Raw genomic sequence first — 24,404 nt, 5'->3', positions numbered from 1 at the left:
AATGGGTAGGAGGTGGAAGAAAACCTTGAGCCTGTTGAAGCTAAAAGAAAATTATGAGTACCTTCTCCTTGAAAACTGATAAGTGTATAACCATATAACCATTAGCTGTTAATTATTAAATATGGAATATTTTCATGTGAAAAATCTGCATTTCGTCTAGATAAGTTTGTGGTCAGTTCTTGTTGTAACAGGAAACAATAATGGGTAACTTGTTTTCAAATATGTATTCTTTACATGCTTGGTAAAAGGTATAGGATAAGGATCATCTTTTCTTGTGCATACAGTGCCTTGCACAGATGTGAAAACAGGTCTTCTCTATTAATTGATGCATCAATGTGAGTGCTTTGTAATAAAACTAATATGTAGCAGGACTATTATAATTTTGTGGGGTTTTTTTTCCTGATAAGTATGTGTAAGTGGCTATATACTCTTTCTTTTCCCTGTAGATGTTGTCATCTTATGGTTTTAGTTTGTGATTTTTTTAAAATTAGAAAGTGTCAGCTGATATTTTTATAAGTAAACACTAGGCAAATATTATTTAAGGTGTGTCTGCTGACTGAGGCAATATCTGATCTTCTCAGGCTTTGTGCTGTCTATGTTAGTTTTTAAAATATGGCAACAGCTTTGAATAGACAGGTATCATTCTCATGTTTGGGCCATATTGAACAATTAATTCCTGAAAATGTCTGGTCAATTATGATTTATGTTTAGTGATTATCACAGGGATATTATGGTTCTTTGCATGAGGTCTGCTCTCAAAAGCAGGTGATATGTGCTGAGCATGCATGATTTTCCTCTTCAAGCCTATTGGAAAGGTACCTTCTGTCACTTGTTCTCAATGAAACCAGCTGATTTCTGGTGGCAGTAGGGTTAAAAATCATTTAACTGTGGCAGCGCCCCTGGTTTCTAACCATTTTGACTTGTCAGCGTGATAAGCGTGTGGTGACACCGAAAGCTATACTTTGCCAAGCCCTTTGTTGCAAAACTAATTGAAATCATTGGGAGTCTTTTAACTGGATCGAACACCTTTGGATAGGGAACATCAGCACCAAGTCAGTGCCCTTAAACCTGCCCCGCATCGGGTGCACTGGAGAGGTCTGGCAGTCCTTTGCAGGCGCAGAAGGGCTGGGGGAGGGCCAGCCCGTGGTTCAGCACAGGTAGTTCAGTGTGAGTAGCTGTTTTCTGGGTACCCACGCTGTGAGCATCGCGCTCCAGCCTGCCTGCCAGGAGGTGACATGGCTTCTACGCAGGGAGGGAGCTTACAGTCTGGCACGTAAAAATTACTGACATAAATGACGGCTAATACCTTGTCTTCTAAAATGATTTTTGGTATTTTTTGATAATCTGGCAGCAGGATCACAGATGTATATTTTGTCTAAGACTTGGTATGTTTCTTGATGCCTTTTCTTTACATAGTGTCTGCTATACATTCACTTACGTGAAAATGTCACCCTCCACAGGATTTCTCTGTAAATAGATTACAAAATGAGTGAATTCCCGGTGCTCAATTTTGTCAATTGTTGTATTCCTGCTACTCCCCTACACTTGGATTCTGAAATCTCTCAGAATCCCAGTGAGAAGAAAAGGAAATAGTCATTACTATTTGCACTGGTCGAGGGCTTTTCTAATGGTTTCCCTAAAAAAAAAAAAATAAAAGGTTAGCAATTCGAGCTAAGACACTCCTGGCTGGTTTTCACTAGATGTGACAACAAAGCCTGCTCGGCAGACAGAGCGCATCAGCAACCTGGGCAGATGGGTCGGTGACATTAATTAGATACCGGCAGTGCCTTTAGCAGGAATCGGTGGTTTCTCCCCGTGAAAGGGCTGTTCGGGGCTAAGGAGCAGCGCACCAGCCGGGGCACCGTCTTGAATGTCCTCGTCTCCACCAGGCTGGGGATGCGGGGAAGGTACTACAGCCTGTTCGTGCTCTCAGTTCCACTTAACGCGTCAGGGGAGATGCGATGTGACTGTTTGCTTGCCCTGTCCCTGTGTCACCAACAGCATTCCCAAACTACCCTGGCAGGCAGGCAGAGCGCGGAGACGGCTCGGGGAGACGCTCCTCAGACCCTCCGCTGTCCCTCCCCGGCCAGCTCACTTGCCCGGGCTGCCCCGGCCCTGCCCTGCCCTGCCCTGCCCGGCCCGGCCGCTCCGTCCCCGCCCGCCGCGCTCCGGGCGCTCCCGCCGGTCCCAGCCCGGCTGCTGCCGCCCCCGGCTCGGCCGCTGCCCTCAGGGGTTCGGCAGGGCTGTCCCTGCTCCCCGGCCAGCCCCGGAGCCCCCAGCCCGGCTCGCTTCCCGTAAGTTGCGGCGGTGCTGTGCTGCCCCCTCCTCCCTCTCTCCCTCCCTTCCCGCCGTGCCTCTCGAAGAAAGCGGTTTTTTTCTGTTGTCGGGGAGCGTAAATCAGCTTCATCTAAAATCTCGGAAGTGCAAGTCCATCACATCTTCCTCCGAGCCGCCTGCTACACCTTGCGTGAGTCAGACTGCAGAGCTCCCGGTGCCCTTCTCGCTGTGCGGGGCTGCTCGTGTTTCCCCCTGTCTCAGAGGCAAAAGCAGAAGTGGAATCTGCTCACGCTCTCAGCGGTTCCTTCCCCGGTTGTTGTAGCAGTCGCTGACCTCCAGGCACTATGAATAAACAGCAAAGCTGGGAACAAAAGGAGTCTTCTGGCTGCCATTATCTCACATTAACATAGCAGACGCGCTGCGGTGTGAACAATGCGAGTCTCATTCGCCGATAATCAGCGAGTACCCAGGCATTTGGATTACCAAGGCAACAGGCAATGGTAGAATACTGGGTGGGTGTGTTTTTTATTGTAAAGGAGCAGTCGGATATGGAAACCCAGGTATATTGATAAAGCAGAGCAGAAGGAATGCCTGGTGGCAGGGGGGGACTGAGGGCTCGGGGTTGCATTCCGACACACGTGAGATAAATAAGACATGGATGAAGCAGATCTGTGCTGTGAGATGCAATAAAGATTAAACTGCATTTGTCAAGGTGAAAATGATCATAAGATAATTTCAGCATTTTGAAAAAGGTAACAGGTGGCATGTTAATAGCAGGGCTGTTACCGGTGGATTTTGTAACTGTAATCTGGGCTGTAGTAATGCATTGCATGGTCTACTTGTGTGACAATAGAGCTGGGTGTGATTGTTTAATCTTTTTTCCCTTTATCAGATGGATGCTGTAGTCCCCAGGTCAGAGAATGTAAGCCCTTCTGCTTCTTAGAGGCAGGAGTGAGTCTCAGTAGCATTTTTGTTTCTTACCTGCATAGCTGTGATCGTTTATTCCACACGGACAGAAATAAGTTGCGTTATCTCTGTATCTTTGTGTGTGCACACACATGTGCGTGGACATATATGAAATCTGTTGTGAAGCAGGACTGTGTGTGCATGCAGGGGAGATTTGGGGGTTTGCAGGTTCAAAAACTTAAGAACTCATCTATTTATTTGGCCTAATGCATTTTTCTAATTTCAGGGGTTAAAATCAGATGCAGTAACTCTTGCTGAGCAGCATGAGACTTGCAGGCATGGCTCTGAGTGATGACACTGAGTGTAGAGTAAGGCGCCAGGAAGCACAGCAGCGAGTGTGTCACAGCCCGATCTGTAGCAACCCAGTGTGAAATGGAAGGCAGCACTCCCGCCTTGTGCAGTCATAAGTCATGCAGGCCTCGCAGGCCTTGTCACAAATATAAGGAAAAAGTTAAGGGCTTTCAGCTTCCAGAGGTACTTTGTATCACCTGCTGAACTGCCAGCTCGGTTTTGCTGTCTCAGTCTCCACGCAAACGCCTGTATTGTGCATATGTGTGTGGCTGCATGAATGGTTATTATAAATGTGTGTGTGGATATTTAAAAGAGCAGAGGCAGGGGGTGATAGCCACCTGCTAGCAGCAGGTGCCATCCAAACCACTGAGCTGATAAATGGCTTGTTACCTTCACCTTTTGACTGCTTCACCTGCATCTGCTCACCTAGAGGGGGTTCAGAGTGCTTCTGTGTTCTCATACAGTTTGCCAGAAAACAGCCTCCTTTTCACAGTGAATTATGAAACTTCTAGCTGCTTTCAGTCTTTCTTTTCATGGTACAAGCAACATCCATGTACTGAAACTGAAACAACACTTGAGGTAATTCTTTCTTGGTAGGCGAGGACTGGGCATGGATCTGTTGTGCATTTGGAGTTGGGAGAATCAAAGCTTTCCATAGAGTTAGAGAACATACTCATCTAGTTGAAGAGAGTGGAGGGAATCAACAGGCTTGAGAAATCACAATGGGATATTTTTTGGAACTGTGTATTTTTTTTGTAAAATCTGGATGTTAGTAGTCGCACCATGAAGAAGCAGAGGGAAATAAAGTATTGTAGAATTCTTCCAAATTGGCTTTTTTCATTTTGACATTACATAAAAACACCCAGTGGTTTGGATGGGATTGTGTTTTAGGTGTTTGCTTAGTGAAATGCAGGATGGTACCTTAATTTATGCTAATACAATTTAAACATCTTCAGATAATAATGCAAAATAGAGGAATGTATTTCAGGAACGTGTGAATCACATAGATGGCATCGTTCAAAAGCTAATTCTTGCTAGCCATATGAAGTCAGTTATTAGTGTACAGACTGACTACACCGCCCTCTTGCCTTCCTCATCTTGAGTGTAAAAAGTTTAGGATACCTGCACACAACACCAGCTTTTAGTTTGGTTCTGTACATCATGTGTGATGTACAGAGGTACTTACTCTTTGTTTCCTTTGCAATATGTCATCATATATCCTTGCTGACTGTAAGTGGTCTTCATGTTCTTTCCACATCGGTATCTCCTGGTTCTGCCATGTTCCTCTGTGTGAACAGACAACAAATTCTTAAAGTGGTTAACAGGGCCTACAGAAAACATGGCACAAAAGGTCAGAGGAATTTTTGGTTAAATGTTGTGATTTGTGTTTTTGAATAGTAATGTGTTTATAGTAACTGTCACCTAGACTATAAACTAATGTGACGTGTTCAAGTTGAAACACCTTGGCCAAGCCCTGTAAGTGCATGAAGATGGTGAATGTATCTCAGGTGGGGAGGTGCTGGCTTTGTTACTTCGGAGAAGAATCTCAATGAAAACTGACAAGTCAGTTGTTTCCTTCTAAATATCTAGTGGTTTTCACAAAGAAAATAAAAGCACATCTCCAAAATGTTATTGATTGGCAGTAAGTGAAAACAAATTCTGGGTTTCAGTTATCACAGTGGGGTTTTCTTGAATTAATACTCAAGGCCAGGGATATTTTCAGTGGAACTCTGACCAAAGGGAAAAAAAATACATTTTATTAGCAATTTCTGAGCAGGTTGTCAGGGATTCCTAGCTTTTTGAGTCATTAGATTTGCCTAGCGTAGTGCACATACTGAATTTGAGCTGCCTTTTTGGTATGAAATACTAAAATGCTCCAGAAAGGACTTAAGCTACTATTTTTTCCCAATCTTTTTTCTCTATTTCTAGTGTTAGGTTCATGGTGGTGCCCTAATCAAGAAGGCTTGTAAACTGAATCCATATTAATAAATAAAGCTGCATGAGTGGTGTTCTCTCAAGAAATCCAAATTAAAAAAAAAAAAACTGAACCAGAATGAAAGAAGCTGAACTGCCTAACTTGTGAGACAGCCCAGACATGAAACTCATGTCTTCGTGCTTCAGTTATCTGGGGCTTTCTTGCCTGTTCTGACTGTGGGATTTGTGATATTTTTCCACTGCAGATACATCAGATTGTAGGGCAGAAAGAGGGGAGCAAGGAGCCTTGTTTGGAAATTGTTATGGTTTTGTTTGTATTAAAGTGGTGTCACCCAGAGGCTCCAACCAAGAATACAGACAAGGGGTGCTGAGCACCCTGAGCACACATCTGCCCAGAGGCAGAGCAAGGTGCAGACACAGGTGTCATCAGGCAGGAACAGATCAGCAGCCCCAGTTTTGGATTGTATTTTGCCTGTTCTGATTTTTGGCCATGTGTTATTGTAAAGTCATGTTTGGCCTCTGTCATTCTCTGACACCTTGTCATGAGATGTTTTCCTCTCAAGGAGCCCATGGGTGACAAAAGATGATGTGGGAGAACTGACAGTCAGTGTTCCAGTGGCAATTACCTGCTCATCTTGGTGTCAGCTGAGAAAGTTAGGATAGAGTTGGAGATTTAAAGGTTTGTGTGAATTCTGTGTGTGTCAGTTACCCTTCAGGTGGAATGACCGCGCTTCAGAGATGTTAGAGACCCCTGCAAAACCACAAAGCTGGCTTGAGGGGAAGCAACAGAAAGTAGCCATTGAAGGCACGGTTGTGGGAAACTTGATTGTCAGTGGTTGGACTGAAAAGGCTTTTTTGGAAAGTCAGCATCTGGTGCAGTAGTTGGTAGATTTACAGTGTTTGAAACAGTGGTAGATGCTTTATGAAGGTAGTGTTTTAGACACCTGGCCCTCTCAACAAGCGATGTGGAAAATCACCAGGAATGTGTAATTCCAGTTTTCACTCTCCTCCACAATATGTAAAGTGCCAACTCTCTAGGGATGCATGCTTCACTAAACCATCTGAATCTTTCCTTCCTCAAGGAATGAAAACATGTAAACAGAGTATCAGATACATATACAATTGCTTTAGTGACAACATAAACATATTTATAACACAGCAAATAATGCCACAAATCATGTATAAACTACAGTAATTCACTTGTATTAATTTATTCTACAAAGGTCACTTGTTATTAAGCAATTTTTATTAGAATTAACTATCAGTCTCTGTCTGACATGAAGTCTGTAACTTTTCCTAGACACTAGATATCTACCTAGTACTGGGATGAAGAGAAGTTTTTTAGACCTAACCACCAATGTACTTCTTCAACATGAGTGTTATATTACCGGTGGGTTCAGTACCTTTGCCAGTAGCCAAGAAATCCTTCCTCATTGCTTGATAGCAGTTTTGCTACTTCAGAGTAGCAAAACATTACTTTGAGAAGTAATTTCCCTCCATCTCTTCCTCTCTGCTTCCTCTGCTGTTTGGCCTTTAATGCTGACCGGTAGTATGTATAGGTTCATTAGCACTATTGTAAATTTAGTCAATACTCTTTTAGTGGGCTCCAGCTGAGTCCAAACTGACTCACTGCCCTCCAGGGTGCAGTGAGAGACTTAATTACCCTTGTACAGTTCAACAGGAGCAATGTCATGGGCAGCATTTCGCTTTGGCTGAAGAGGTTGAAGCTTCTTTCTTTATTGGCTGCCATTTTCAAGTTTTAAGAAAGGGATTTCAGGATAATTCACAGCTCTGTATAATAATAGGGGAAAACCACTGCTCTTTGCAAATGAGAATTGGATTGGTCACGTTTCATTACGGTACTTACATGGATTTTCCTTTGATGGTGCGAATATTCCTTTGGGTAATTTTAAGGACAGAAATGGAAGTTGAAAGAGTAGAGTGGAGGGACAAGTAATCCTCTAGTTGAATGGCATGAGTTTCAGCATCTCTTACTGCTTGAAACCAAGGAAGTCTTCATGTGATGGAGAAAGGGTGGGTATCATATCCAGTATGGCAAAAGCCGTACTCAGACATGCATGTAATTGGTGATGGGCCAGAGTCAATGCGGGGGAATGCAAACCTTGGATTTCTCATGGGCAACTAAGGTGAAACTTGAGGGACAAGGTTTAGGACAGTGAGTGGATATTAGGCTATTTAAGTGCATGTTCTGCAAGGCACATCTATCACTATTTCAGTGATGCTATAATTTTTGTTACTAATAATGTTTGAGATTTAACACTAGGTCATGTGTTGGATAATGTGGTAGTCATGTGGTTCAATGTGCACAATGAATATTTCTCAACAAATCTATAGCTGGTCTCTTTTTCTGGCATTTTTGTGTGGTGCTGGAGGCTTTATTATTTGTCAACAATACAGTTTCTTGAGGTGTCACCCATTTTAAGTGTAATACAGTAAAAATTGAGTGACTTACTCTGTATTTATAATTAGGATGAAGTGATTATATAGTGTTTGAGAACCCAGTGTAGCCTTCCACTGAACAAATGATCTGACTCTAACACTGAAAACTATGGAGGACTGATACATGAAGTCCCTTCTGGATACTGTAAAGGAGAGGAACGGGTAAGAGAAACATGCTTAGGAGGCAAAGAAAGTGAAGTAATAATTACAACTTCTTAACAGCAGGCTGAAGCATTGCTTGCTCAGAGTTGGAGTGTGTTTACAAACTGTATGGCGTATTTGCATTAACAGAATCTTTAGTGACTCTGTGGTTTGATTCCTGCCTGTCATTACCCTTCTTATTTACTCATACACTTGCAAAATATTTGCCTTGCTCCTCAGGTTTTATTACCTGTCCACAGCACATCAGTGGGGAATAGAGAGGAAAGTCTGCAGTGAGTCCTTTCACTGCTTATGTCATGGAGAGAGCTTCTTTGTAGCCACTGAAGTGCATGAACACTCATATGTGCCATAAATATCCAAACAAATCACACAGCAGACATCATCAGAAACAGTCAGAGAAGGAAGTAAAGTAGGAGGCATCATTCAGAGCAGGATAAAAGAGGAAATCTTAATAGCAGTCACAAATTCTGGGTTAGTCATCATTTGTCTCCATGCTGGTGGAGGGACTTGCATTGCGTCACTTGCAAATATTAGTCACTGAAGCCATTGTCTGTGCCTCTGAGTGAGAGGGGCAAGATTCTAAGAGAAAATGTTTTAAAGAAACATGGGCTAGCAGGACATAATGGTTGCAAGTGTTCAGTATGCCCTTATTCACACACTGGTTTATATGGATGCTGTCAATGTACACATGACATTGTCGGGCATCTTACAGAGATTACAATTTACCATTAATTTTCTCTATTTGTTAGGGGAAATTATTCTTTCAGTTAAATTTTTGTGTGATTCTATTGCTTGATTGAATATGGGTACTTTGAAGCAAATAGGTCAGTTCAAATTCACAACTATGTTCTAATACATTGCTGGTGTGCTGGCAGAGCATTGTGGAATTTGTTTGAAATTTCCTAGCTGTTTGTGAAACGTATTCACTGCTTCATTTACACAGTTGCTGCTGCTGTTATTACTTTATTTGTTTCTTGGGACAGAGGCAGTTTTTATCTCACACACATGCTTTGTGCAGAGCAATTCCTGTTCTTAAATGATTCACACTTGGCATTATGAGCAGACTAAAGAATGAACATAGAGGTAGTCCTTGATTCTGGCTCACAGCACAAAAGGAAGGAGTGGTCCAAGCCTGGAACACTGTCTGGGGTCACGGGACAGTGAGCAGGCTTTGAAGCACACTGATAGAGAGCATGCAGAACCTGTAGAGATTCTTTAGGCAAGTTAGCCCTGGATAGAATTTTGGGTGATAGCTGGCAGTCAAGACAAAAATGCAGTTCTTGATATAAAATACAAATCAATGTTGTTTGAAAATGAAAGAGCAATGTGTGTCTGTTAAATGGTATTTATATATAAATATCTAGAAAAGGAAGGATCACCTGAGTGTATGTGTATATATATGGAAATTGAAATTTAATTTACAAGTTAATAGTACAAGAATGAGTAAATTTCCAGTGGAATGTATTTTATGGTCATAGGATTGATAGTTACTTTCACTGGATTTAAGATATTTCATTAATTAGGCTAAGTGTGTACCTGGGCTCATTCTGAAACCACCAATGCTTTTGTATGAAAAGAACTGTAAGAAATGCTTGCTTGTATCTGTGGACAGAGCTAATGGAAAAAACCCAATCCTCTCATCCACATATTTATCTGAAAGATGTGTTGTATATCTGCAGTTGATTTTCTAGAATGCTGATTAGCTAATACCGTTTTTGGCATGCAGCTTATCCATCGTGTGGGAGAACACTATCTGAATTTCAATTTACTTTTCAAAATGATGTTGAACTGCTATTGCTTTAAAGGCTTTTCTGGCCATTTGTGGACCCACTGCAGACAGTGGAGCTGCAGTCTGGTCTCAAAATCTAATTGAATTGATATAAGGTAGCTGAAGCAGTGATTGTTGAAGAGTTTGAGATGAATTGCAAAAAAAACTACATGCTTCTGAGTAACTTAGTGTCCTTGTTTGAAACTCTGCCCCTGAATTTACTTGGACTTTCACTGCTAACAGACTTTTTTATGGTAAAAGCCCTATGCTTCAGTATAGTTAAGGAATTCATTCATTCTATGTAGTTTGGTACAATCACATTGCTATTAAAGTAACTTCATGCCTCTGAGAATACTAAGCTAATAGTGGAGGAAGAGTGGAGAGTTAAGGTAATGTCAGGCATTAATTCCTTTGTCACCACCAGCAATTTGCCACAGTTTAAACTTCCAAAATCTCACCCTCCTGAACGTTTGTTTTTGCAGTGATGGGTCTTTCCCTTATGATTCTGTTCCCTGGCAACAAAATACCAACCAGCCTCCAGGCTCTTTGTCAGTGGTCACCACAGTATGGGGTGTGACTAACACCTCTCAAAGCCAGGTAAGCTTCATTTTTATGCCTTCTTCCCTCTAGATATGCATTTCTGCTATTATTTGTAAAATGGAAGGTATTTTGGAAAATCCTCTTGGGATCAGTAGCAGTGTCTGTCTTCTTTGTTGTATATGATGCATTATTTTCCCAGTCATGTCCTCTTTGGTGGCATTGAACAAGAGGTGTCTGAGAGCTTGAGTCAGTCACTCCTTTGGCTGCATGCAAATGTCAGGCTTGGATTTACCTCATATTTTACACTGTGTGGTTTCAACACTAAAAGCATGGGATTGGGGTAATCCCAAATCTCCTGGGAATGCAGATTGAATGTGTTCTATTAAAAATTTCAGCTAGATTCACCCAATGATAGTTGCCGATTTTACCTGGGGTTGTGTTGTACTTGTGGGCTGGTGAAATTCAGTACCAAGTCTACCCCACACTGAGTTGCTAACTACCAATTTTAGTCTGTGTTCTTTCCAGTCTCTCCTGTTAGTGCTGTCTAACTTTGCAAAAATATTTCAACATGCATTGCAGCGCAAGCATGGGCTTTTGGCTCCCAGGTGAAAGCCATACTTGCTGGATTTTCATTTGGTTCTCTCCGCTCTCCTTTCCTTCTGTGTTTGTATATTGGATTATACTATACAAAAAGCAGATTTTATGAAGAAGTTACCAATTATTTGTGGTAATGTGCACTCCCAGGGATGTGGTACAAATTAAGCATGCAGACAGTCTGGTCTTTGCTTACACCGGAGGTGGAAAGCTCAAAAAACACATCACCATCTTTAATGAGTACAAATGGTACATAAATCTAACCTGTCTTTTCTACTACTTTCAAACCATGTGGTGTTAAATCCCATACAAAATTTTCTGAGGATTTTTCTTGTTACTATTTTAATTTTGGTAAGAAAATTGAAAACAAAACTGTAATGGAATCAGCCATTTGAAAAAGAAATTATTCAGAGGCCAAATCATATAGATACTCATATGGCAGTTATTGTTATGGCAAAAACTTTCTTCAATGAAACAAGAAGAGGAAACAGTTACAGGATCTACAACATGTTTTATTATTGTTCATTTCTTTAACACTTTAAAAGAAGAGGTATCCCATCTGGGAGAGAACACCTTAAAAGAAAAGGTATCCCATCTGGGAGAGAAATACCTGAGTAAACATGTTGGTCTATGTATTGGCCAGAAAATGAAAATATAGTTTCTTTTACACTTAAAAAGACAAAAAGAAAGATATAAAAATACTCAGAGTTTTGTCTGTCATAAAAGTACTGTAATGTTACTTGAACTCTTCATGGTACTTCTGAAGAATGCAATAGAAGGAAAAAAATCTCTTGCATGAAGAAAGAAAATGCTTCTTCAGAGTCACTGCAAGGGAGCAGTGAAACTCTGGAACATGAAGCTTGGTTATAGCTATTCAGAGCAGACTGAAATGAATGTCAGGATTTTGTGTAAGTCTTCGTGCTCTTCAAGGGAAAGGAATGAGCTGGGCTCACCAATTCCTTTTCTCAAATGCCTGAAGCTGTTGAGTTACTCTTCTGTAAAAACCATGACCACTGAGTTTCTTCCCAAGTAAGAAACTTTTCAGAAAATCTTATGCAGGTGATCCATGGACAGCCACACTTAACATCTCCATGTAAATCATAGTAATTTGGGAAATAAGTCCTTTAAGCAAGCAAAACAAGTCTTTTTATACAGAGAACAGAGGACTCCTTTATAAGAAGCAATAAAAACAATCAGTAGATTTTTATACACTATTTAAAGAGTCAAGACTAAGTTAAACTACTGAAATATGTTCTTTCACAGTTTTTCTATCTGTAGTACCCTTTGCATTGTGCCATTGGGACTGACTGCTTCCAAGTTACTTCAAAGTCCTGCATCAAAAAACAAACCAACCCAACTAAACAGACAAAAAAGCTCTCACCTCATCACACCCCTGCCCCCAAAAAAAGCTATGTCCTTTCTTGTAGTCAGATGAATGGCCACGGCATGGTTGTAGCAGGTCTTTCTCATAAACTTTTTTAATAAGCTTATTAATTTGGGTTCCATCTAGTCGAAAATCTCCTGTTTGTTTGGAAATGGCAAAAGTAGAAATCACCAGGAATGTGTGCCTAGAGGTCAATGAGGTCTGTGCTCATTAGAGTTCAGAGTATGGGTGGTTATGTTTTAATTTAATAACTGCAGCAAATCAACTTAATTTGCTTGAAGTAGTTCCAGGTACAGCCCCTTACTCTCATGTTCCTTCTTGCAGGTGCTGGGAAATCCAATGGCAAATGCTAACAACCCTATGAACCCAGCAGGAAATCCCATGGCTTCTGGGATGACAACCAGCAACCCTGGGATCAATTCCCCTCAGTTTGCTGGACAGCAGCAACAATTTTCAGCCAAGGCAGGCTCCACTCAGCCATACATACAGCAGGGCATGTATGGGCGACCCAATTATCCTGGAAGTGGAGGTTTTGGTGGCAGGTAAGATTTACTTCTCTGAGGTGGAAAATGCATGTAAATACTTGATAAAGCTTGTTTTAGTGACCTGGCAGAAGTGTCAGGGGCTTATTTTAATTATATAAAGTCTCAGTAGTCTATTTTTTGCTGGTTAACTGAAGCACACACTGCTTTTATAGCTTTGGAAATCGGCTACCCAAACTGCAAAGAAATTCATCACAGTAAATGGAAATGGCTTAGGTCAATCAATTAGCTCTAATAAACCCCCAAAATAAAGTTTTAATTAAGAGAGATTGTTAAACAGACCACAGGCTTAGGAATGATTAACATTTAATACGGCCAAGATGTGAAAGGTATTGAGCATATGGAGGAGTAAGCTTGAGTATTGGGCAGAGTAGTTTCCTGTGCAACAGAATATTTCAGCCCAAAGACTTACTCCACAGCAGGAATTTGAAAATAATTGGTAATGAAGATGTTTGTTAAAAAAGATGTTCATGTTGTGTATTTATTTGGGAGAAATAAATGCTGCATTATTCATATAATCCAAAAGTAATAGCCTGGCATTAGTTACATGTTGACTTTCTGGGTCTATACTTTGTAAACAGGGATGGTGAGGGCACTTAACTGAAACCTCTATTTATGGTCCCAGTGCAAAGGCTGCTGAAGAGACTGCTGCTGTTAGCATAGGCAGTCTAGTGTGAAGAATATAAGCTTGGAACTCAGAGAGAGAGAGTTTATCTCTTCCTTCATCTCTGCCACTGATCGACTGAGTGACCTTGAACAAGCCAAAAAGTTTCTTCAGCTTTGTATTAGCATTTCTAAAATGGGCACAGTATATTGGCCCATATTTATAAAGATATTTGATAACTTGGAGTGGGAAAGGCATGGTTTGGCTTAGCTTGGTTTATGTTGGGATCAATAGAAGAGATGGGCAGGAACTGCAGAGCACACAGTGTGGGATCCAGTGGAGTCGATTGCATTGGGTCTTTCCTGGCCTTTCTGCTAAGGTTCAGGGAGAAATGCTTTTATGATATCTTGAACACTTGCCATAATTCACCACCAAGGCAGATTAATGTGCTGTCTTGGAGAAAATTTGCTGTTCCTGCTCCTGTGCATTTGCTCCTACGCTACTGAGGAACAGAGCATTTACTTTCAGGAGTTCAGCTCTACTGTGCAGGAAGCTACAGAGCTGCAAAGAAGTTCACTGCCCCCAGAATGACTGTTGGCAATGCTTTGCAATTCCAGTGGCAGCCCTATGACTGTTGCACCTGGGCAGCAGGTGTAACCTGTAGATGCAACCCATATCTCCTGTACACACCTAATTACCTGGCCTGCAGGCTTTCATTAGTCATAGATACGTACTTTTGGAACAGTTCCAGGTGAGAATCACACCAACATTCCAAACAAAATCCACCAGGCACATCTTAATTCTCTCCTCCTTTCTCTTCCTCCCTGTCAGTTACCCTGGAGGCCCAAATACCCCTGCAGGAATGGGGATTCCCCCCCACACGAGGCCACCAGCTGATTTCACCCAGCCAGCTGCAGCTGCTGCCGCTGCTGCAGTTGCAGCTGCAGCTGCTACAGCAACAGCTACAGCTACAGCCACTGTGGCAGCCCTTCAGGAAACACAGAATAAGGACATGAACCAGTATGGACCGGTAAGAGAGTAACCCTTATGTCTTCATACCTGCCTGATCTGGACCATTACAGGGAATTGGCTGTCCTTCTTGTTGTTGTCTTTGTTAGGGTGCCTACTGTATTTTTTTTTCTTTCTTTTTTTGTGCATGAGCATGGTTAGAAATGCTTATGAGAAACTGCTGGAACGTGTTTATGTAGGTATAAGTCAGTCCCCATGTTTTTCCCAATAAAACTTGCCTAACTGTATTTTGTAGTTTAGGGGTTGCCTCTTAAAAAGAAAAGGAAGATTTCTCAGTTACAGCTGCATCTGACATGATACATTATTGCTGCCTTTGCCAGCCCTCTAAATTTGAGTACCTAGTGAAATGTTCTAGAATCTTGCCGTAGGTTTTGTAGCTCTTGGACAATTGTTTCTTTTGCTAACTGCAGTTGGTTATTTGGGTTATTTCCCATCAAACAGGGAAACAACAATAGAAGAGAGGTTTGGTTTGTAATAATGTTGTCTATATAGGCCGCTATGTGAGACATGCATTTCCAGTGATCCATGACTTCTAGCATGTTATGATGTCATGGAATCATTTTTTCCTTAAAATAAACAAGGGCTTGTTCAATTCAGATTTTCCCTCCTTACCTTTTTTACTTCTCTGAATTCTGAAGTATGAGAGTCCATATGCCAGATGATGAAAAGCACAGGGTCTTAGAAACTGTATTGTTGTGCTCTATTTGCACAGCCAACATCCTAACCTGTTACCTCACAGTACTAGACCAGCCAGATGAAACAATTTAATTTCTCACGTTAGGTTTACATCTGTCTTCTACTCTTATGCCTTTTACAATTCCAATTGGATTTTTCTTACAAATAACTTCACTGCCCATCAAATGTTAGAGAACACTTAAGGAAAATGCGACATAAATCTTTCCCTTCTTCCCTTCCCCAAAAGCATGTTCAGCTCCCTCTTCCCATTTTATAAATGCATGTCGCATTTTATTCTTTTTTTTTTTTCTTCTTCTTCCGTTGAAGGTTTGTTCCTCTTTCCAGATGGGTCCAACTCAGGCTTACAACAACCAGTTTATGAACCAGCCTGGTCCTCGTGGTCCTGCTTCTATGCCAGGCAACATGAACCCAGCAAGCATGGGAGCAGGAATGACACCTTCCAGCATGAGCGGGCCACCCATGGGCATGAACCAACCTCGGCCTCCTGGAATGAGCCCCTTCAGCACCCATGGGCAGAGGATGCCTCAGCAGGCCTATCCAGGCCCACGGCCCCAGTCTTTGCCTATACAGGGCATAAAGAGACCATACCCAGGAGAGGTAATAAAATAAATGATCTTTTGTGGGCACTGTTCCTTTGACTGCAAGTTGTAACATACTGGATAATGTGTGGTGCACATCCCTCTTAAGATAGGTGCATCTTTGTTCCAGCCTTGGTAGGAGTGCAGCCATTAAAATATTAGCTGGAGCAGCTCTTCCTTTTTAGCTTCTAAAGTGTTCAGCTTGACCCTTGCTATGTTAGTCCATATGATGGTCATCAAGTCCAAGAAAGGCCCCAAACCAGAATATCATTCTTAGATTCTCATGCTGACTTCAGTAGATCTTAAACAGGCTTCCATCACATGAGTGCAGTCTTTTAATGTGGCAACTTAGAAGAGACACTGAGAGTGAAATACTTCATTTTATCCCAGTAGATATCTGATCTGTGTTTCCTTGGATAGTTTTATTTTTTTAATGAAATACAAGACAGACACTGTACTGTAACACCAGTATTAATAGCAGTCATTTTTTAGAGAAGAGTTGCTTTCCAAACTTTCTGAGTGTTGATTTTCGTAGTCACTAAGATGAATATAAATAATGTTGAACTCAAATCCCTCTCTGTCAGCATTTATCTAATACCAGCTTCTGTGGAGTGTGATAAGGTCCCGTGCTGCTATAGGAGATCTGAATGGCTTTATAGGCAAAATTACATTGCCATTGACTTGTATTATGACAAAGTAAAACACTTAGGGTCAAATTTTTAGAGAAGTTTAGACAACCGAAGATGTAGACAAATGAGCTTTTGGAATTTAAAAGCACCAATGTGTTTTGTTCTTCAAGTTAGTATGAATTGGGAAGTAGTCCAGCAGCTCCCGGCATCTATGTACGCCTAAATGTTTTTACAAACCTAGCCATCACTTGCCAACTATGGAGATAATTTCCTGGTGAAATTCTGTATTCAGCTGAGACTTCAGCAACAGGTGTAGAGCTCTGAATATTATGATACTGCCCTGACAATAATTATGGTAGTAAGAGTTTATAGAAAATGCACAGCAAAGAGGACTGTGGCATGCAGAAAATACAGAAAACATTTCTGCCTACTCTACAGAGCTACGTTTCTTTCCTGCTCTGCAAACTATTTTTTTTCTAAATAAAAAACTAATCGGAAATATAAAAGGGATGTGCTTTTGTAGGAGTTGCTTCTCTTAGAAGAACTTATTTACAAGTAAGTTAAGAAAATGCAAAATGTGGCTTGTTCACATGATTTTTCAGATTTCATATATTAAGGATGACTTTAAATCTCTTTTTGCTGCTTCAGAATTAAGTTTTTCATTGTAAGTGAATATGTTCATATTTCCAACAAGTAAGTTCTGAGCAGTGCCATAAATGTTGCATCTTTGCTGGGCTGGAATTTTGCAGATGATGTTTGCCTATTGTTTATTGTAGGGTTCATTTATGGAAATGTCTTATCATTAAGTTTATTTTTCAAATTGACATTCTATTACCTTTTGAGTTCCAATTTTCATTACTTCAATTCTGAAATCACAGCGCAGTCTTAGCTAGCACTAGAGAAGTGCTTAGGACTAGTAAGAACTTCTCTTTAGTTGTTAAAGTATTGCTGAACACTCCGGCAGGAGGCCAGCAGAGCAGTTGGATTGAAAAGGCAGGCGTGGACAACACATCTGTGCTCTTGTCCCTTCCAGGGTTTTATTTGTATTTATTTATTTCTTTATTTAACTTTTTCTTTTTGTGCTTCCATTCCACATCTGAAAAAGGAGCCCCAGGCTTGGGCGTGGTAGCACTTGCAAAAACACAGAAATTTTGTGAACGTTGCATCTGGTTGTAATTCTGGTTTCTTCAAGCACAGTGCCCTTTGACAGTGTTACAAGGCTGAGTGTGTGTGTCTTACCCCACCTTGGTTTGCAAGATTTTTATGCTTTTAAGAAGTGTTCATCTGAAGGGGTTTTGTTTGTTTTGATTGTGCTTCTGAATATATGCTAATACTCATACAAGAAAGCTGCTTGCATAAAACATGGCTTTGTCTTCTTGCATCCCTGTCCTGAAACAGCCAAATTATGGAAACCAGCAGTATGGACCAAATAGCCAGTTTCCAAACCAGCCTGGTCAGTACCCCACTCCCAACCCTCCGAGACCCCTCACATCTCCCAACTATCCTGGACAGAGGATGCCAAGCCAGCAAAACACAGGGCAGTACCCTCCTCCAACAGTCAACATGGGGCAGTATTACAAGGTAGGAATTCTGAGATAATTATCTTGTTCTGATCTGATGCCCATTTATTAATGAAGTTACATTAATGGTTTCATAGATACTGCTTCTATGTAGTGAAAGGAAAGAGAGAAAAAACCACTGAGTTTTTACTAGTGTTTTGGGTATCAGAGAATCAAGTTAATCAGCTGAGTTGCACTGCAACTTCAGAGCAGTTCATAAAGAAAATTGAATGTTGCTGCAGCTCATTAGGGGCTTTTACAAGAAAATGTTGGGTTTGCTTTAAAAATAGCTTGTAAAAAGAAGTACCTAATGGGATTCAGGTGTAGTGTTTTCACCTATTTGTGGTCCCCTGCAAGAATGCAAGTATGGAAATTTGTAATAAACAATGCATATTGCAGCATTCCAGTTTTGGACCTACAGTGGTCACTGTTGCATTAAGCCAGGCAAAACATAAAAGGTGTTCCAGCTGTAGGTTTCATCTTTGAACTGAAGTTTCTGTGACTTTTTCCAACCTCTTCCTCCTTTTTTCTCAGTCTTTTCCCTCTGTGCTGCTTGTTTTGGGCAAGAACTAGAGTTGTTAAAATGTTGCCTAAAAAAACCTGTTTATGGATACCTCTTGAGCAACTGAGGTTGCACTGAGGGCCTGCTGAGGTTTACCACCTTTGAAATGCACACAAAAGTGATCTGTTGCACACAGGTACTCCAGTGAGTATAAAAATGGGGAGGACCATTGATCTTCTGACCTGCTTAAAGCATTAGCTGTTGAAGTATCTGGACTACATTCTGAATTTGAATGTAGGCTGAAAGAATCTAAGTTGCACATTGTTGTTGAATTGGAATTATTTGGTGCGATTCACGCGGAAAACACCATTTAAAAAAGAGGGAAAGCAAAACCCTTTTCTGTATAGCATCTGTTCTGTGTGCAACTATGCTGTCCACTGTGGTACCCAAAGGAATGCCTGCTGGATTATGGCAGCTTTTGCAGTTCACTGTCAGGAAGAACACGAGGAACAGACAGATCCTCTATACAATAATTCTAGTGTAGTCACTTATGCTAAAGTGACTGCAGAAGATCTCTGTCAAGTTTTTAAGTGACAGATTTTTTAAATATCTTTTATGTACATTTATTTTGGATGGGGTTTAAGTTTTTTGTTTGCCAGATACTTCTGACAGGGAATTTGTTTCTTTACAACGGATCCCCTGTATTGTATTCAAGTATTGACTGCTCTGGAAACAGTTAGGAAAAAAGAGATCTTGTTAAAAAAGGCAGATTATCCTGGTTAGGGGGAAAATTCCACAGACAAAACCTGAACCTTTGAATTGTAGTGATTGTGCAGATAGTAACTGTGTGTGTCAAATATAAAAACCAAAGATGCTTGGAAACATGAATGTTTAAGATTTGAGAAGGCACCCCTCTTCTTATGTACTCTCAAGTATCTTAGGTTAGCAGAGCAGCATTTAGATACAGAATCAGATTTGAAGTCACAGTGCTTGGGCTGTCAGTAAAAAATTTTCATCTTCTGACACTCTCCTGTATTTCTCCTTATGGTACATGAGCCATGCAGTTGCAGTAGCAGTTTTGTTTAATGTCAGCTTCCTTCACATCAGGGTTATTGGTTATTCTGTTGACTGTAACCATCCCCTTAATTATAAGAAACTAAACCAAAGGTGTTTTAATACATAGCAATTATTCATACTTAACTGTCCTTTTTCTTTCATACTTAACTGTCCTTTCAACTTAGCTAGCAGCAAATTAGGAACAGAATCAAATTGTAGGTGCACAGAAAAAAAAAGTACTCTGACCTCCAGAGCTTTAATTCTGAGTAGAGGAGTTGAACAAGGGTGGAAGAAAGGATAGATGAAAGTAAAAAAGACACAGACTGGTTAATTGTGTGTCTTTGATTTTTTTTTTTTTTTTTTTTTTGTGTAGGCTTCTGTGCACTGAGGCTATTTTGGGAGGAATACAAAGGGCTGGGTGGGCAGTGGCGCAGTGGAAAAGCTGAAGCAAATGGCTGGTTGGTTTTGGAAAGACAGCATTCAGAGGAACACAGGAAACCTTTTAGCAGCCTTGCTTGTCTCTAGCCATTGCCTGAGTTAAGCTGGCTGGTGTGCTGGTTTCAGTTCCTGCTTTGCTCTCCTGGTGTGCCTCTTCCCTGAAGGCCTCATGGGGCATCCTGTGGTTACTTCTCCAGAAACAGAGGAGCCTTCCTCCCTTGTCTGTTGTCTTTGGTATTTGATAACAGTGCTGTTCACAAGGCTTATTGTTCTTATTTCAAGGCTGCAATAACAATGTGATGTTATTTATTTTCTAGCCATCAAGGCCTGTACCTGTGGCAAATTACCCTCATTCACCTGTTCCAGGAAACCCCACGCCACCCATGACACCAGGGAGCAATATTCCTCCATACCTGTCACCTAGCCAGGATGTCAAACCACCATTCCCACCTGACATTAAACCAAATATCAATGCTTTACCACCGCCTCCAAGTGAGTAACAAACAGAATGCCCCCACGGTCATTTATTGTTGCTCTGTTCTCTGCCACATACATTTCAGAGTCTGGAAAGTAGCTCTGATTGCTGCTCTGGGAGAGGCTGGAGTTGTTAAGTTGTAATAGGTGGCATGCACAGTGTAGGCTCACTTGAGCCAGTGGACAGAATAGAGAAAGACTGCTATGGTCTACTAAAAGAGAATATCAAAAAGGTTCTTCCAGGTTAAACTTGTAAGGATTTTACTCCAGAATTATTCCTTTAATATGCTTCCTGAGGAGAAAGCATTTGATTTTGGGTTTTGTTGTGTGTGCTTTGTAGGCTTGTTTATTGTATGAACTTCCATTCTGTCTGTTTTGTTCAAGGGCAAAGCTATTCATTGAACAATGCTGCAGAGTAGGATAAAATGTGAATATTTATAGCAGTGTCTCTATTGTGATCCATACAGGCTTCTTAGGAATATTCAGTACTGTGCCAGAAATTGATATATGTTCCTTTCAAAGCCACTCAACGTCACAGCTACACTTGGCTGGGAACAGGGCAGGAATAACAAGATCTCTCTGACTGGATACTAGCATGAGAGGTTCGATGTTTTGAAGTGACTGATGAACAATAGGAGCTATCATTTACTAGGGAGCTGGGAGAACCTTATGTTTTCTATAAAATAACTGCTGCTGCATTAGCACTTTGCAGCTCTGGAGTGCAGGGTAGCTGAAAAATCAAGTAGAAGAAAATGGGCTGCAGTATTATTTGGGCAAGAACACAGGATTTAAAGCCATTTGGACTTCATAGATCAGCTGTAAGTTACCTCAAAATCTAATCGTATGGGCTCGGATAGTAATTGAATACCAGTGTCTTTGGTCATCACATAGTTTCAGCTGATGAAACTGTTGAAATTAATTGGGTAATGCTGATCCCTGTTCAAAGCATGGAAAACAAACATTATCACAGTTTGACATTATTAAGAGATTTGTTTTCAGTCTTCTGCCAACAGAGTAAGCTTGGACACAGAGCCTATCCTGTAGTAAAAACCAAGAATTCTTGCCATGCCTGGTTTCAGTTGGTGGCTGGAATGCTATGGCCCTAATGTGAAGTGGGTAACAATAGAAGGCTGCTGTGCCATTGCTATCAGTTTGAACCTTGTCACTTGCATCAGTTAGATGATAGAATTACTTTTGATTGTATTTTTTTGTTTGTGTGAGCCTGCTAAGTTAGACCCAGTAGCAGATCACTGTGCAATTTGTTACTATTCTGTATAAATATACACGTTATTATTGCACTGCAGATGCTAAAGGGAAAGTTCACGCTTTCTCTCCCTCTTCGATCCCAGCCAACCACAACGATGAGCTGCGCCTGACGTTCCCTGTCAGGGATGGGGTTGTCCTGGAGCCCTTCCGGCTGGAGCACAACCTGGCAGTCAGCAACCACGTCTTTCACCTGCGGCCAACCGTGCACCAGACACTGATGTGGAGGTAAGCTCAGCCTTGCTGCCAGTGAGTCATGAATCCTGTGAGGGAGGAGTGGCAGGCCAGAGGCACTGTGTTTAGATCTGCCAGGAATTTCACTTCAAAAATTGTGGCCTGGATAGGAAGAATGTCCTTCCATCTCGCAGGTACTCTCACCTGTCATTTTCCAGAGACAACACAAATGCTTCACAATATGTATTGCATGTCCTTGCTGATGGCTCATAGCATGCAGTGTCTGAAAAACTGCTGCAACAATTGCATCCTTTCTGCTTTGGGTGGAACAGGAGTGGGATTTTCCCTGACCCACACCAGTACAATCTTCCATTTGGGAATCTGAAGTCCCAGGTGCTTTGTGACCTCTGAAATGTTAGCTAGCTCTACAAGGCTCTTAGAGTTTATGCCTAAATTAAATAGTGCAGAGTTTTCTGATAATGAAGAGTAACCCACTAAGAGTAAGGACCCGATTTAGAGGCTTGGTAAAATCATTTGGAAAGTGCTTAAATCCTCCAAACTTCAGAAGCTAACTTCCTAAATTCCCCTGTTCTCTGACTCCCCAAGTAAGCACAGCTCAGAAACATGAGAGCATGGCTTTCCTCATACAAAGGCTTCTGGTTTTCACTTACAGTCATTTCTTATTTCCAGCACAGAGGAATATTTTTCCTTGGTGGCACTTCCCTGTATTTAATGTAGATCTGTATAAGTGATTCTAGGTTATGTTTTGATTGCACCATGTTCATGGAAGGGCCTTAGATCAAATGACAATCAGAGCCTTAATTTTTTTTTAATGTATATACTTTCAGATACTTTCAGATACAGAATAATTTTGTGTCCTTGTTTGTTTTTCTCAGAAAGTATCTCTGTGTTTATCCTGGCTCAGCCAGGATAAATATTGCATTGTCTGAGCCTTTCTGTGTGCACTGTGGAGGCTGAATAGTTGCTTGGGATCTTGTATGGCGGTTGCTTACAGGTGTAGCTTCAGGTTTTGGTTTTTTTTCCTGTGAGGATCTTCATCCCCTTCACTGGAATCCACTGGAGACTTGTGTTTTCCTGGTGTGGAGAGTGTGAGGTGGGCAGAGCAATGTACTTGCTTCCCTGGCCCAGGACAGGCTCTGGCTCTAAAGCTGAGGCTTGATGCAGGATGCAGGAGTCCTTGCTACCACAGTGCCCCTGTGCCCTGAGGGAGCCTGGGGGTTGGGAGGGGAGAGATTGCAGGCAGACCACATCCAATAATTAACACCTAACTTTGAGGTCAGTTATTGCTTACTTGCATTTCATTATCGTGGAGTACTCGCAGCACAGGGAGTTTTGGCAGTTATTTGCCAGTTCTTATTAATAAGTAATCACTACTGGGGATTGTGCTGGCTCATTCAGTAGATTTATAGTGCTGCACTGAGGCATGAGGCTGTTTCTTAATATCTGTTCTTTCTTCCTTCGCTCACCAAACACATAGCCTTTATTTAAACTTATTTTAATGAAGACTCATAGGTAAACTGTGCTCAGGTCTGCTGTTTTGAAAAGCCTGTTAATATTGGGGAGAACGGATAGTCCTGTAATGAAGTCATTTCACATTAAGCTCAGGGCTGGATGGATGCCAGATAAATGAATTAGTCACATGTGTGGATGGATTTTGGTTTTTATGGAGAATGGTGGAACCGAGCCAATTCTCAATATTTTTCTGCCAGTTAAAATATTCGGCAAAGCCTCTCACGTGTACACACATAATGAATAGCAATGCAAGTATGTTTCTCCCCATGGGAACTTTTCATGGTTACGAGAAGCAGAAAGGCTGAAGGCAGGGAAAATGTCTCCTTGAAGCTGGTTCAGTCTTCACACTGCTGTGTTGTTAACAATGTCCCACGGTGGAGGCTCTGTGTGCTGAGAACATGAGGCTCTCCTGAGGTCTGTCACTTCTGTGACACTCGGCAGGCCTGTTCACCTCGTCTGCTTGGGTTGTACATCAGAGGTACCAAGGCTTGCTTCCCTCCAAGTCTGGATCACTGTGTTGTGCTCTCTTGAGGTGAGAAACTGAGTGGAACTTGCAGAGTCTGCTTTCAGAAAATGGTTAATAAAATACTGAAAAAAAGCCTGAAAAGACTTCATGTAGATGGCTTATGTTGAAAGGCTGGGTAATTTGGATTCTATAACTTTCTTTTTAAAAAACCCACGTTTGTGTCCACTGCTAAATCTTGTTGTTTTGGAATCCAGAAAAGATAATGTTGAGTCAGATTGAAGTCTTTGTAAGGAAAATGGCAATTAGGATGTTAATCTTCTGAATGAGCTGCTCCTCTTGGATCTTACAAAGATATCTTCTTTCAGGACACATAGATTGTTCAGGAATGTAGATTTTAAAGTTTGCACAATAAACTTGGAGCTGTCTTTTGCTGTCATGAACAGTAGATTTCTGACATTTCAGTGCGATTTTCTGGGTTCTTTTA

General features: G+C 41.3%; 1 protein-coding gene and 1 long non-coding RNA gene across 20 annotated transcripts in view; one reads left to right on the top strand and one right to left on the bottom strand.

The window, feature by feature from the left end:
* The window catches only part of ZMIZ1 (zinc finger MIZ-type containing 1), a 717,720-nt gene that overhangs the window by 668,882 nt on the left and 24,434 nt on the right, over window positions 1-24,404 (top strand). For 12 of the 19 annotated variants that reach the window (XM_068197351.1, XM_068197344.1, XM_068197354.1 and 9 more), the window contains 7 exons: window positions 10,342-10,456; window positions 12,702-12,919; window positions 14,355-14,553; window positions 15,555-15,845; window positions 17,854-18,036; window positions 20,328-20,502; window positions 21,789-21,975. In XM_068197351.1, the coding sequence (XP_068053452.1) occupies window positions 10,342-10,456; window positions 12,702-12,919; window positions 14,355-14,553; window positions 15,555-15,845; window positions 17,854-18,036; window positions 20,328-20,502; window positions 21,789-21,975 (1,368 nt within the window). Of the gene's footprint in view, window positions 1-2,615; window positions 2,790-10,341; window positions 10,457-12,701; window positions 12,920-14,354; window positions 14,554-15,554; window positions 15,846-17,853; window positions 18,037-20,327; window positions 20,503-21,788; window positions 21,976-24,404 lie in introns of those variants that run through there. The other 7 variants (XM_068197355.1, XM_068197359.1, XM_068197360.1 and 4 more) reach the window with 7 other exon arrangements.
* LOC137478562 (uncharacterized) lies at window positions 1,435-2,123 on the bottom strand. Its single transcript, XR_011001653.1, has 2 exons — window positions 1,745-2,123; window positions 1,435-1,636 (listed from the first exon to the last, which is right to left on the bottom strand). It is a non-coding gene; the product is annotated as an uncharacterized lncRNA (long non-coding RNA).

Source organism: Anomalospiza imberbis, chromosome 8, assembly GCF_031753505.1.
Source record: "Anomalospiza imberbis isolate Cuckoo-Finch-1a 21T00152 chromosome 8, ASM3175350v1, whole genome shotgun sequence".
In the NCBI taxonomy this organism is placed as follows: domain Eukaryota; kingdom Metazoa; phylum Chordata; class Aves; order Passeriformes; family Viduidae; genus Anomalospiza; species Anomalospiza imberbis.
Note: the sequence above shows the minus strand (reverse complement) of the source record. Positions and strands in the feature narration are given on the sequence as shown.